Source organism: Culex pipiens, chromosome 2 (genome assembly GCF_016801865.2).
Source record: "Culex pipiens pallens isolate TS chromosome 2, TS_CPP_V2, whole genome shotgun sequence".
NCBI lineage: Eukaryota > Metazoa > Arthropoda > Insecta > Diptera > Culicidae > Culex > Culex pipiens.
This window is the reverse complement of record NC_068938.1, coordinates 81322146-81336538: the sequence shown is the minus strand read 5'-3', so window position 1 is coordinate 81336538 and position 14393 is coordinate 81322146. Positions and strand designations below refer to the sequence as shown.

Below are 14393 nucleotides of genomic sequence, written 5' to 3'. Positions count from 1 at the left end.
CATGAAAAATTCGTGAAATTTTCCGATCTTTTCGAAAAAAATATTTTGAAATTTTTAAAATCAAGACTAGCATTTTAAATGGGCGTATTATTCAATGTTTGGCCCTTTAAAATGTTAATCTTGATATAACAGTTTTCAAAATATTTTTTCGAAAAGATCGGGAAATTTCACGAATGTTACTCTATAACATTGAAAATCGGACCATTAGTTGCTGAGATATCGTCATTATAAAATGGTGGGTTATTTTGATGATATTAAGAAAACTTCAATTTTCGTGTTTCTTTTTCTTAAAGCGGCTCTATCTCAGCAACCCGAGGTCCAATCTTCAATGTCTCTTTGGCAATTTGATAGCAAATTTTCTGAACTTTTCAAAAACAATATTTTTAGAAACGGTCACTCATGGTCACTATTTATTAAAATTGAAAAACTGCAAATATTTCGCTAAAATCAAACTTTCGGTGGCTATATCTTGAAAGCGAAGCCTTTTATCAAAAAATCTGTAAAGTTCTTTTCGTTTGCAAATTCAATTTTGCATTAAAAAATAATGTCAAACTTGTTTTTGCACGAAACTTCAATTTTTACCAAAAATCACTGTTTTTTCAAAAACTCATAACTCGGTGGCAGATTTTTGGACCATGTTTCTCTTTGGCTCAAAAGTTGCGGATTTTTGTCCCCTAAAACATATCAAAAAATCTCGAAAATAAAAAAAAATACGTGTTTTGGGAAATTGAGTTTTAGTAAAAAAAAGTTGATTAAAAAATCTGCAAATATTTTTTTCCGTGTAACTTTTTTTCTCAAAAGTCCTCAACAATACCTACAACTTTGCCGAAGACACCAAATTGATCAGAAAATTCACTCAAAATTTACAGCTGTTTGAATATTCATATACCATTTTTGTATGGACAGCAGCCAAAATTGTATGGAGACTTGTATGGGTGAACCAATGATGCAAAATAGCTTATTTGGTCACAGGGAAGGCCCCAACAAAGTTTTAGCCAAATCAAAAAATACAATTAATAAAGACAGTCACACCGTCTTTGCAGACTGAATACTTATATTAAACGGAACAAACATTGAACGAAAAGCTCCAGAAGGATAAGGCGGGAATCGAACCCGCGCCCCATAGCAACTTAGGGATCGGCTGCCGAAGCCGCTAACCACCGCGCTACGAGGCCCTTCAAAATGGTCGAAATCGGCCGATTTCGTAGAGAGTTGCTCAAATGTCATACAATTTTTGGAGACTTATATGGCCGAACTTATTATGCAAAATGTCTTGTGTGGTCATAAAAGAAGTACATATAAAGTTTATTCCATTTCAAAAAATACACAAAAAATAATCACTGTCCGAAGTCTTAGAGAATTTTCGCTCTACAATATTGTACAATCCCATTGAGAACTTTGGTCGAACTCGAGTAAAATCGATTCGAAGATCGAGCTAAGAATCTCAGCATCTTGGCTGAAGATCTTTTTTTTTTATTCATAACTTATTTTCATTAGGTCCTTTTAGGTGCGACGACCAGGTTAGGACCGAGAATCAGTTTACAATCAAAATATAAAATAAAAATTAAAAAAAAAAACTCATTACACTCCATACTTGGAGATCATGTATCTGACGAGGGTTACTTGGTCCAAGCGGGTCTTGCAGGTTTTGAATCTGCCGATGTACTCGGAGAAAATGCCCCACAGCTCAGCAGAACTGTAGAGCATCTTCCCGGCTTCCTCTTTCGTGGCTCCACCATCTCGGGAGCTTCCTTGGCTGCTTCTTGCGAGGCGAGGACGATCCTTCGATGTTCCGTCCGGGACTGCACCCGGCAACGGAGGGAACTCCGCCGGCGTGAGCGCCGGAACTGCTGGACTCTGCTTCTCTGCCTTCCTTGCCGGCGGTTTCGGTTTCGACGCCTGCTGGCGCCTCCGGATGACGTCCGCACGCTTAGGGCAGCTGCGGTCCGTGGCTAGGCTGATAGAATTGACCAATTTGGATGCTTTCGGTTGCAAAAGATCCAGATTTGTTTATATTTTGAACTGCCAGATGGGGGACAAATGTGGTCCATTTTTACCGGAGATATTCCGGATTCTGTTGGGGTACCTCGGCCCTCCTATATGGGTATTTGGCCAATATAATAAAAACTTTTCAACAGAAAAATTTCGGAAATGATGCAAAACTACAAGGCATCATCCTAATACATCATCCTGCAAAAATAATTGACATGGTTAAGTCCTACGGGGCAGCGGAGCCGGTTCCAGTTGGGCAACAATTGACATCAGCTCAGTGAACCGTTTCCGGATAGAACCTATTCCGGTGCCCGAAGGTCTTCAGCATGTCATGTATCTATGCAGGATGATGTTTTAGGATGATTCCTTGAAGTTTTGCATCATTTCCGATTTTATTCTGTTGAAAAGTTTTTATTATATTGGCCAAATATCCATTTAGGAGGGCCGAGGTACCCCAACAGAATCCGGAATATCTCCGGTAAAAATGGACCACATTTGTCCTCCGTCTGACAGTTGAAAATATAGACAAATCTGGATCTTTTGCACCCGGAAGCATCCAAATTGGTCAATTCTATCAAAAGTTATGAGATTTTTAAGAAAAAAAAATAGGGGTCAAATGACTACCCGAGCGTTTGAGTGTTAAAAATACCGTCATCTAAGGCGGATCGACACATATGGGGCGAATTGCGACAGCTGTTTTGGCCTTGTTACTGCACAAAATTTGGATATTTTTTACTGGTTACCGTAAAATAGACACAGAAAAACATCGTTTCCTAAATTTCAAGCTTTCAGGTGCTCTAAAAACTGCTGTCCCTATTCAGACCCGCCCTTCTTGCCGTGACTTTGCGTAAACTAATGCATAAGATTTTCAATCTATAGATTAAAATACATACCCCGCCCTGTTAAAAGGATCAACCAAACCGCTCAATCTAGCTTGGTGGAAGTTGGTGTGTAAATCACAACAAACCCAAAACCGACAACGATTTGCTTCATCAACATCGTGTCTATCTATCGTTGAACAACTATTGCTAGTCATCCCTCCCCCACTCAACCTGACTGACAACAACTCCTGCTGATAGTGGTGTGCCCCTCGTCCAACGATAGTGACACCGATAATGATGACGAGTCCAACTGAGCAACGTTCGTCGTTGGCTGACGACACGATGAACTGTTTTGAAACCCATAAGATAATCTCACGTCGCACATTAGAAGGATGATTTGTGTTTGCAGTTGTGTGGTTTTGTCGCCTAAATCATGCACAACATCGGAACCAGAGCTCCTCCACTCCAGAACACGTGTCACCGGATAGTTAAACTCAAATAGATTTAGTGTGTGGCATCCGAGATGATACTGGATACACCGGGGATAATGATTATTAATTAGATTCATTAGGTTTTGGGCGATGGGGTGGGATAACTAAGCCAGCCTTAGCTTGTAATACGTGATGGATTTGGAAATCTAATTACAGCTAATAACATACTGGTTGGTGGTTATGGACTCCCATAGCTTCATATGTAATCTCTCCAATTTGTTTGAGTATCCCGATTTTAATCATGTTCATCTTCTTTTGAAGGGCGATGTCAACGATTCACTGTCTAGAAGGCGCAGCAGCTACAACATCGAGATCGTTCGTGCTCCCAAGGGTGGTGGAAGTGCTTCAAAGGTTAGTTTTTTTGTCAATGACCCTACCAACCTAAAATTATGAACTTTTTTTTTTCTCCTCTCTCCAGGTTGATCTGCTCAAGTCCGCCCTCGAAATCAACCACAAAGTGTCCAACACGCACCTCCGCAAGGACGGCAAGAACTCGGACCAGTCGCTCGACTCCAAACGGTCGGACAGTGCGCCCCGGTTGAATCCGCTGAAGAACATCTCCCAGCCGGCACTCAGCGCTGTGGCAGATGAGGTGAGTTCTTATTTTATTGATTATATTTTTCGCACAAATGATTCATACCAAAGAAGCCCATTAGGCAATTCGTTAAAACAATATGCACGGTTAAAGGATCCATTTCCTCAAATGGATTTGGGTAATTCTCTACCAACTCACACGAAATCGGGAAAAGTTGCCCCGACCCCTCTTCGATTTGCGTGAAACTTTGTCCTAAAGGGTCCTAAAAATTCTCCCATTTTCCGTTACTCGACTGTAAAAATTTTTGGAACATGTCATTTTATGGGAAATTTAATGTAGGGTAGGGTAGTCATCAATGAGACACTTTTGGTTTTCAACTTTCAACGATTTTTCTCATTTTTTCATCAGTTTGTTTGAATGATCTTTTTGTTGCATTATCGATCTGACGTCTACAGCCAGAGTTATTCAACTGTCTCATTGTAGACGCACTTGGCAGGAACAATGAGACAGCTGGGGAACAATGAGACAAACTATGAAAATCAAGATTTTTCTAGTAAAATATCATGTTTTTGTATTGTTCCATTGCAGGTAACTTGCATTGAACATTTTAGAGCAATTTTGCCAACATGAAACTTTAATTAACAAAAGTTATACTAAAAAGTATTTAAATTTTGTTAAATTCGTATATTTACCAAATAACTTTGTATTTTTGGTTAAATGAAGATCAAACTCTATAAATATGCCAAAAATCACTTTAAATTCATGTTTTGAAAGATTTGCATAGATTTTGAAAAGTTTAATGAAGAAAAATCAAAGTGTCTCATTGTTACCCATGAGCTGAAATGAGTGGGGAACAATGAGACAGTCCTGGATACTGGGTGGGTAATTCTCCGCCAACTCACACAGCAGTTGCCCCGACCCCTCTTCGATTTGCGTGAAACTTTGTCCTAAGGGGTAACTTTTGTCCCTGATCACGAATCCGAGGTCCGTTTTTTGATATCTCGTGACGGAGGGGCGGTACGACCCCTTCCATTTTTAAACATGCGAAAAAAGAGGTGTTTTTCAATAATTTGCAGCCTGAAACGGTGATGAGATAGAAATTTGGTGTCAAAGGGACTTTTATGTAAAATTAGACGCCCGATTTGATGGCGTACTCAGAATTCCGAAAAAACGTATTTTTCATCGAAAAAAACACTAAAAAAGTTTTAAAAATTCTCCCATTTTCCGTTACTCGACTGTAAAAAATTTTGGAACATGTCATTTTATGGGAAATTTAATGTACTTTTCGAATCTACATTGTCCCAGAAGGGTCATTTTTTCATTTAGAACAAAATTTTTCATTTTAAAATTTCGTGTTTTTTCTAACTTTGCAGGGTTATTTTTTAGAGTGTAACAATGTTCTACAAAATTGTAGAGCAGACAATTACAAAAATTTTGATATATAAACATAAGGGGTTTGCTTATAAACATCACGAGTTATCGCGATTTTACGAAAAAAAGTTTTGAAAAAGTTGGTCGTCATCGATCATGGCCGTTCATGGTCACCCGCGACAGACACGGACGACGAAACAAAGAGAAACGCAAAAAGTAACTTTTTCAAAACTTTTTTTCGTAAAATCGCGATAACTTGTGATGTTTATAAGCAACCCCCATATGTCTATATATCAAAATTTTTGTAATTGTCTGCTCTACAACTTTGTAGAACATTGTTACACTCTAAAAAATAACCCTGCAAAGTTAGAAAAAACACGAAATTTTAAAATGAAAAATTTTGTTCTAAATGAAAAAATGACCCTTCTGGGACAATGTAGATTCGAAAAGTACATTAAATTTCCCATAAAATGACATGTTCCAAAATTTTTTACAGTCGAGTAACGGAAAATGGGAGAATTTTTAAAACTTTTTTAGTGTTTTTTTCGATGAAAAATACGTTTTTTCGGAATTCTGAGTACGCCATCAAATCGGGCGTCTAATATTACATAAAAGTCCCTTTGACACCAAATTTCTATCTCATCACCGTTTCAGGCTGCAAATTATTGAAAAACACCTCTTTTTTCGCATGTTCAAAAATGGAAGGGGTCGTACCGCCCCTCCGTCACGAGATATCAAAAAACGGACCTCGGATTCGTGATCAGGGACAAAAGTTACCCCTTAGGACAAAGTTTCACGCAAATCGAAGAGGGGTCGGGGCAACTTTTCCCGATTTCGTGTGAGTTGGTAGAGAATTACCCGGGTATATTCTAAATTTTGGCCAAACCTAATGAAAGGACATTGTAGCCCAACTCAATCCCTATGGAACGTCGAAAGAAATTTGAAGAAATATTAGTTTTGGTGTTAATGGCAGCCTACGGGGTCTCGTGGCGCAGGGGTAGCGGCTTCGGCTGCCGATCCCGATGATGCTATGAGACGCGGGTTCGATTCCCGCCTTATCCACTGAGCTTCTATCGGATGGTGAAGTAAAACGTCGGTCCCGGTTTCTCCTGTCTCGTCAGAGGCGCTGGAGCAGAAATCCCACGTTAGAGGAAGGCCATGCCCCGGGGGGCGTAGTGCCAATAGTTTCGTTTTTTCGGCAGCCTACGAGCGAAAAAGTAATTTTTGTCCATAATTTACTTTTACACTCCAGAATCAAACATTTAAGAATAACTTTTCAAGGGAGCGTCCATAATCAAAGCCACTATAATGGCAGACGTGTTTCCAGTAGACACACCTTTCCCCCAAATATGAGCCTGATTGGTTGAAACTACGACTTGTGAGAGCCATTTTATCATTGTGCCCCGTGTCTCATTGATGACTACTCTACCCTACTTTTCGAATCTTCATTGACCCAGAAGGGTCATTTTTTCATTTAGAACAAAAATTTTCATTTTAAAATTTCTTTTTTTTCTAACTTTGCAGGGTTATTTTTAGAGTGTAATAATGTTTTACAAAGTTGTAGAGCAGACAATTACATAAATTTTGATATATTGACACAAGGGGTTTGCTTATAAACATCACGAGTTATCGCGATTTTACGAAAAAAGGTTTTGAAATAGTTGGTCGTCATCGATCATGGCTGTTCATGGTCACCCGTGACCAGGGGTGCCAGGTTGCCAGATAAATCTGGCATTGCCAGATTTTTTGAGTGTCAATTTGAAAAAAAAAATATTTTCTATTTCTTCCACACATTGTTTTATTGATGTATTTTGTTTATTTTGTGAATCTATAATGTACAAAAAGTGAAAATACACTGTTTTTGAACACAAAATTGCTTATTACTTTGAGAAAAGTGGCTTGCCAGATTTTTGCCAGATTTTTTGCCAGATTTTTGCCAGATTTTTTGCCAGATTTTTTCTGTCCAGACCTGGTAACCCTGCCCGCGACAGACACGGACGACGAAACAACGAGAAACGCCAAAAGTAATTTTTTCAAAAAAAAAAATTCGTAAAATCGCGATAACTCGTGATGTTTATAAGCAAACCCCTTATGTCTATATATCAAAATTTATGTAATTGTCTGTTCTACAACTTTGTAGAACATTGTCACACTCTAAAAAATAACCCTGCAAAGTTAGAAAAAACACGAAATTGTAAAATGAAAATTTTTGTTCTAAATGAAGAAATGACCAATGTAGATTCGAAAAGTACATTAAATTTCCCATAAAATGACATGTTCCAAAAAATTTTACAGTCTAGTACAGGAAAATGGGAGAATTTTTAAAACTTTTTTAGTGTTTTTTTCGATGAAAAATACGTTTTTTCGGAATTCTTAGTACGCCATCAAATCGGACGTCTAATTTTACATAAAAGTCCCTTTGACACCAAATTTCTATCTCATCACCGTTTCAGACTGCAAATTATTGAAAAACACCTCTTTTTTCGCATGTTCAAAAATGGAAGGGGTCGTACTGCTCCTCCGTCACGAGATATCAAAAAACGGACCTCGGATTCGTGATCAGGGACACAAGTTACCCTTTACAACAAAGTTTCACGCAAATCGAAGAGGGGTCGGGGCAACTGATGTGTGAGTTGGCGGAGAATTACTCATTTAAAAGTGGGATTATGTTCAGAGAGGAGAGAATCAAACAAAATACCAGCGCAGCGCTCTTTAGGCCTTAACTACCTCATTTTGCCGTCAATTAGAATTTGGCATAGTGGTAATCGCTGTCCAATGTGGCTTTGATGCACTGTGAACAAAAAAAAATCAAAATATTGTTCATAACATTTATTGAACAGTTTCTTAAACGATCAAAGGAAAGCTAATAACGGTCTGTGGGGGACCCGTGTCCTGCATTTCGTCGAATAAAAAAATCACGACATCACTTTTCAGAAAGCCTATCCAATTTCATACACGATTGTCTTTGACCACTTTTTGAGACGATTCGCTTCGGCTTCGAGATACAGTAATTTTTCAATTACAAAATACAAAAATATTTAAATACCTTACACCCTTCTCAAATGTTATCTTCGCGTACAATTAGCTCCATATACACAAAAATGGCAGGTCTAGGATAACATGTCTACAAATTTTCATTGAAATCGAAGAGGGTCGGGTACAAAAGTATTAGAAAAATTCCTGATTTGAGCTGGAATTGCTCTATAGTGTCTTCGGCAAAATATGCACGCAGAAAAAAATGGTGATATTCTAATAAACTCCCAAAATCCATATTTTCGAATTTTTCATATGTTTTAGGGGACAAAACCCCTCATCTTTCAAGCCATTCAAAAGAATGGACCAAAATATTACCGACGAGTTATGATTTTTTCAAATAGTGATTTTTGTAAAAAAATTTTGGTTGATATTTCTTATCCTTATTTTGATTGGGTGCACCGTTTTCAAAATACAACCATTCAAAGTTAAATTTAGTCCGAAAAATTTGGGCTTTTTGATATTTTTTAAAATAGTGTCTATCATAAAAACATTTTTTTCGAAAACCCGAAAAGACGATAATAACTGAATTCTTGCCATTTCAATAACAAAAACTGTTAAAATAATAGAAAGTTATGGATTTTTCTGAGAAAACAATTTTTGCATAAGAGTTGAGTAACAGTTTATGTTATCATAATAAAAAGTGTTGTTGGTCTGATGTTGATTGAAAGCCAAAAAAAAACTTTGGAATAACATTTTTTGCTATGAAAGAATACCTCCAACTGTAATTGGAATGATCGGATTAGTTGTTAAAGTAAAAAAAAAATAATAACAAAGATTTGTTCGGAAAATAACTAAAAATGTTATTAGTCTGTTATTACAATAACAATGCAATGATTAAAAAAAATTATCATAATATTGAATGTTTAGCCCTTTTGAAATGTTAGTTTTGATTTGAAAATTTTAAAAGTATTGTTTTCGGAAAGACCGAATGTTTCATATTTCAGCATTGAAAATCGGACCATTAGTTGCTGAGATATCGACGTTAGAAAATGGTGGGTTGTTTGGGTGAGACTAAGAAAACATCAATTTTCCTGCTTTTTAAACCTTTGCATGGCAATATCTCAGCAACTATAGGTCGTATCAACAAAGTTCAAAAAAGCAAAATATAGAGAATTTTCTCAGCTTTTCAAAAATATTTTTTTCTAAAGTAGGCAAACATGGGCACTAATTTAAAAAAATGAAAAACTGCGACCATTTAAAAAAAATCCTAAATATGGCTATATCTTGAAAACGGTGCACTTTATGAAAGTTTCACTGATGAACTTTTTGATTGCAAATTTGATTTTACATCGTCAAATGAAGTTGAAAATTTGTTGTGACCAATATTTCGATTTTTAGAAAAAAATAGTGTTGATTCGAAAATTCATAACTCGGTCAAAGATTTTTTGCACAACCTTGAAATTTCTGAAAAGATGGCATTTGATAACCCCTAAAACATATAAAAAAAATAAAAATTGTGTTTTTTGCAAATCAAGTTTTAGTGACAAAAAATAAATTAAAAATCACCAATTTTTTTTTACCTTGTACCATTTTTTTTCAGTGTAGTCCTTATCCATACCTAAAACTTTGCGAAAGACACCAAATCGATCAAAAAATTCCTTCAAAAGATACAGATTTTTGAATTTTCATTTTTGTATGGACAGCTGCCAAATTTGTATGGAAAATTATATGGACAAACTAATGATGCAAAATGGCTTCTTTGGGCATACCGAAGGCACCAAAAAAGTTTCAGCCGGATTAAAACATACAAAAAATTAAAATTAAAAAAAAAGATCGATTTCGTAGAGAACTGCACTGTTATTCTAAAATAAATTTTCTGCGACCCAATTTAAGTTAAATTTAAATAGTTGATTGCCTATTAAATGATTGCATTGCATCTTAATCACTCTAGCAAAGTATAGGGTTAAACAAAACAAAAAGAAATTGTGATTCGATTACTCGAAGTAAAATTTTTCTAAGGCCTTCGCATAATCGAGTCTGGACTGTAGTTCTCCATCGATAATTTAACTTTGCCGAAGATACCAAATCGATCAGAAAATTTCTTCAAATGATTCATTATTATTATTTATTATTTACGTACCATTTTTATATGGAAAGCAGCCTAAATTATATGCGGCCTTAAGAGAAGCATTTTGTCGACCCTGGACGTTATTCGTCGTCAGGTGAAACAATTTGATTGTAAATTGTGAAATTCTGCTGTATTCTTCCGCTAAGGATTGGTTAAATAATACTTTGTATAGACATTTTGTTATTTAGTTTAGTTTTTGGTTGGTTTAACTATGTTATTATGTAGAAAAACGAGTGACTAATTTGACTTCTTTGGTTGTATGATTAGTGTTAATAAATTTAATAATTGTTTCGCTTACCTTTAGAGTAGATGTTTTAAATGTGCTTGCTTGCTGGTGTTGGGTGTTGTTGCTTAACATTGCTCTGCTTATCTTTAGGTTGGAATCCCGTCGGTTCTGAGCCGCCACCGGAAGAAGCACCACCAGAGTGGTATCTTGGTAATCAAGGCCACCAGCCACGACGGTGACCTAGATCTGAGAAACTACCTTAGGGTAACTGTACCTGCTTTGTCTCTAACTGCATGTCGATTTACGCTTTCCTGCATGAAGTTTTTAACCTCAAAGTGTCCAAAAACTTGGAACTAAAATTTCCACTCAAACCAACAGGAAACGGACCCCCGGGAATCGATTACGGAGGCGGAGCTGGACCACTACAAGGCCGAACTGGCGAAGCAGGCCCGCATCCACGTGCTGAACGACATTCCGGAACGTCCGGTGGATCCGGCCGATATGGTCGGGGTGGGGAGCGCTGCCGCTGCGGTGACTTCGACGCCGGTGATTGCCCCAAGTGTCGAAAGTAAAACAGAGAACCAAACCGTTAAAGGTGAAACCTGATAGAGGGCCCCGTGGCGGTTGTTGCGACCGGTTAAGGGGGTACCTGCACTTTGTCTATGGGTTGAAATTGATTTTACTTTTTCCCTTTTTGTTAGATCTTGTTTTATCACTAATCTAGTATTTGTTAACGTAGTTTGAAATATAAGCAATTATGATGAATTTGTGTGCTGTTTTTATTTTATTTTGAGAAATCATCGAATGTCATCCAGTTCAAGAAAAAACACATTGGTACTTTGTTTTATTAACAATTTATTATTTATTTAATCGTTTGTTTTCCTCAGATTTCTTACTTCAAATATTACGTTAGTAATTACTTTGTGGCTGTTGCATTATTATTAGTATTAAACCTGCTTAGACTTAACGTAACCCCTTAGTACAGTTAACAAATAAATTTTTCTCTAGTTACTTATTGACACTTTTGTTTTCCTCTCGATTTTTTTCTTTCTGCTTTAATTTAATATTTTTCAAGTGCGCTTCAAAATTTACAATGCTCACACTCTGTAGTTTTGCTTCTGCTCTTATATTTTTTTTATCTTTTAAAACTGGTTGATTTTCTCTATCAATTGATCGCTTTGCATTAAAATCATTCACATTTTACCAGGTTTTTTTTTTCAATTTGAGCAAACAAATAACATTATAGCGAAACTGTAGCGATTTTTTTTATGTTTTTGTTCTGTTTTTAATCAGCTCGTAATCGATCCAATTATGGACGCGATTTAAATAATTCTTTCTCGGTTTTTTATTTAACGACTTTTCAATTTTCCGTAAAAGGTCGTGCCTGCCTGCCCTCCGGGTTGCTCTCTGATTGTTCGAGCTTTTCGGAAACGATTGAATTGAATGCTCTTGGCCGTGGGTTTAATGGGCTTTGATTGGTGTGGGCTGCGGGTGAGGCAGAGAGGTCAATGGGGCGTGCTAATTGGTGGGGTGAGGGGATAAATAAACTTTGGCACTGCTGTTGTTGTTAGGAGGGGAGCTCTTAAAGTTAAGGGTAATGGATATTGATTTTACAACTTTTCACAAAGAATTCAAGTTGAAATTTATGATTTGGCCATCGAAATTTGGGAGAAAATTGCTTCTTTCGTCATAATATACAGTTTTATGTCATCGATTAAAGATATTGTTAAAAGTGTTTCAATTTCAAACATTTGATAAAGGTAATAAGAAATCTAAGTTCCATCCATTTTCCTAGTTTTCATCTCTAGCATTTCTTTCTCTTTCTTTATTTTCATTCTTGAATCAGCTCAAATTCTTCGGTTGTTCTTGAATTAAGATTTTTAAAAGCTTTTCTGGAAAATTATTTGTTAATGTTTCTGTTTTTTTAATCTCATTTCATAAAATGAGCGTCAGTCAAAATTTTAAAATTTGTTGCTCAAAACCTTTAAGTAAATTTTCAATTTTATTTGTAGTTAATATTTAGACTTATTTTAAATGCTTAAATTCAAATTAGGCAGTATATTGCGTGAATTTGGCATGAAATTCCAATGCACAGAACACTACAACTTTTTTTCAAGTATATTTTTGACAATGCTTAAATATTTTGAAAAAATATATTACAAAACAACTGAACTAGTGCATTTCAAAACACGTGTTTCATTGAAATATTGGAACCATGGCTTGTATTTCAATTATTTTTATCATCTCGACTTTGATCAAATTTGAGAGACATAAACTTCAACAAATTAAAATATCATTGGAGTTGAAAAAGCCAATAATCTGTCAAGTTCTGATGTTTTAGGATTTTTGGTAAAAGTTCTTGGTTATGTTGGATATTTTGTAATTTGTATAATTCGAAAATAGTTGTTTAAAATGTACATCAAAAAGTCAAGAGACATATTCGGACGAACAGGTCAAATTTGCAAAAAGCAAACATTGTGCAATTCCATCGTGAAACTACTTACTTTTCCTGTCACTGAACAATGAAAAAGCCTACTTTTCTTCACCAAAAAATACAAACTCGAATAGTAACACTTTTCTAAATAAATGCTGAAAAGTTCTATTTTTAAGTATTGAAATGGATGCTAAAAAGTTGAACTTTTCAGCACTTGTTTCGAAAAGTAATACTTTTCAACATTTTTTTTATTTAGGCTTATAATTCCACTCAAAGGGTGTTTTCGGAATTGCAAAAAAGTTGTATGAAACTCGTTGCAAAACTCGGTGAACCTCGTTGGATAAATGTATGACTTGTGCTGAAAAATCTTCTTTTTAAAACTTATTGCACACAGTTAAAAAAAATCACGGTTATGTTGCATCTGCGAATGAGTACATACATATTTTATGTCAGAAAAGATGGTTATTTTACCACTAAAAATTTGTAATATTAATACTTTTTCGTTATAATGCCACTTTTATAGTCTGAATTGAGGTAATATAACATCATAAAAAGAAGTAATATTTAACCATCCAATTTTACTTACACCTTCCACATATACAAAATATTTCGCTGTGCATGAAATACTATTTTTTGCAATTCCGTCGTGAAACTACTTACTTTTCCTGTCATTCTTGAACGACGAAATAGCCTACTTTTCTGTACCAAAAATAACAGAATTTAATAGCAACACTTTTCAAAATAAATGCTGAAAAGTTCTACTTTTCAGCACTGAAATGGGTGCTGAAAAGTTGAACTTTTCAGCACTTGTTTCGAAAAGTAACACTTTTCAACATTTTTTTGATTTAAACGATTTATTGACAAAAAACATGAAAATTTGACTTAAAATTCCACTCAAAGGGTGTTTATCGGAATTGCAAAAAATGTTGTATGGAACTCGTTGCAAAACTTGATTTTTTCAGCACTCTTCGTATTTATCCAACTCGGTGAACCTCGTTGGATAAATGTACGACTCGTGCTGAAAAAATCCTCTTTTTGCAACTTGTTGCATAAACTACTATTTTGCAATTCCGTCGTGAAACTACTTACTTTTCCTGTCATTCTTGAACGACGAAATAGCCTCCTTTTCTGTACCAAAAATAACAGAATCGAATAGCAACACTTTTCAAAATAAATGCTGAAAAGTTCTACTTTCCAGCACTCAAATGGGTGCTGAAAAGTTGAACTTTTCAGCACTTGTTTCGAAAAGTAACACTTTTCAACATTTTTTTGATTTAAACGATTTATTGACAAAATACTTGAAAATTTGACATAAAATTTCACTCAGTGTGTGTTTTTTTTTTGGAATTGCAAAAAATGTTGTATGGAACTCGTTGCAAAACTTGATTTTTTCAGCACTCTTCGTTTTTATCCAACTCG

General features: G+C 35.7%; 1 protein-coding gene across 1 annotated transcript in view; it reads left to right on the top strand.

Annotated features, from left to right (window-relative positions):
* Positions 1 to 11305, top strand: part of LOC120428130 (uncharacterized) — a gene marked incomplete at its 5' end in the record, with an annotated part of 30582 nt that extends 19277 nt beyond the window's left edge. The window contains 4 exons of the mRNA XM_039593112.2: positions 3566 to 3655; positions 3723 to 3896; positions 10691 to 10804; positions 10919 to 11305. Of these exons, the coding sequence (XP_039449046.1) occupies positions 3566 to 3655; positions 3723 to 3896; positions 10691 to 10804; positions 10919 to 11146 (606 nt within the window). The remainder of the gene's footprint in view (positions 1 to 3565; positions 3656 to 3722; positions 3897 to 10690; positions 10805 to 10918) is intronic.
* Between the last annotated feature and the right edge of the window lie 3088 nt (positions 11306 to 14393).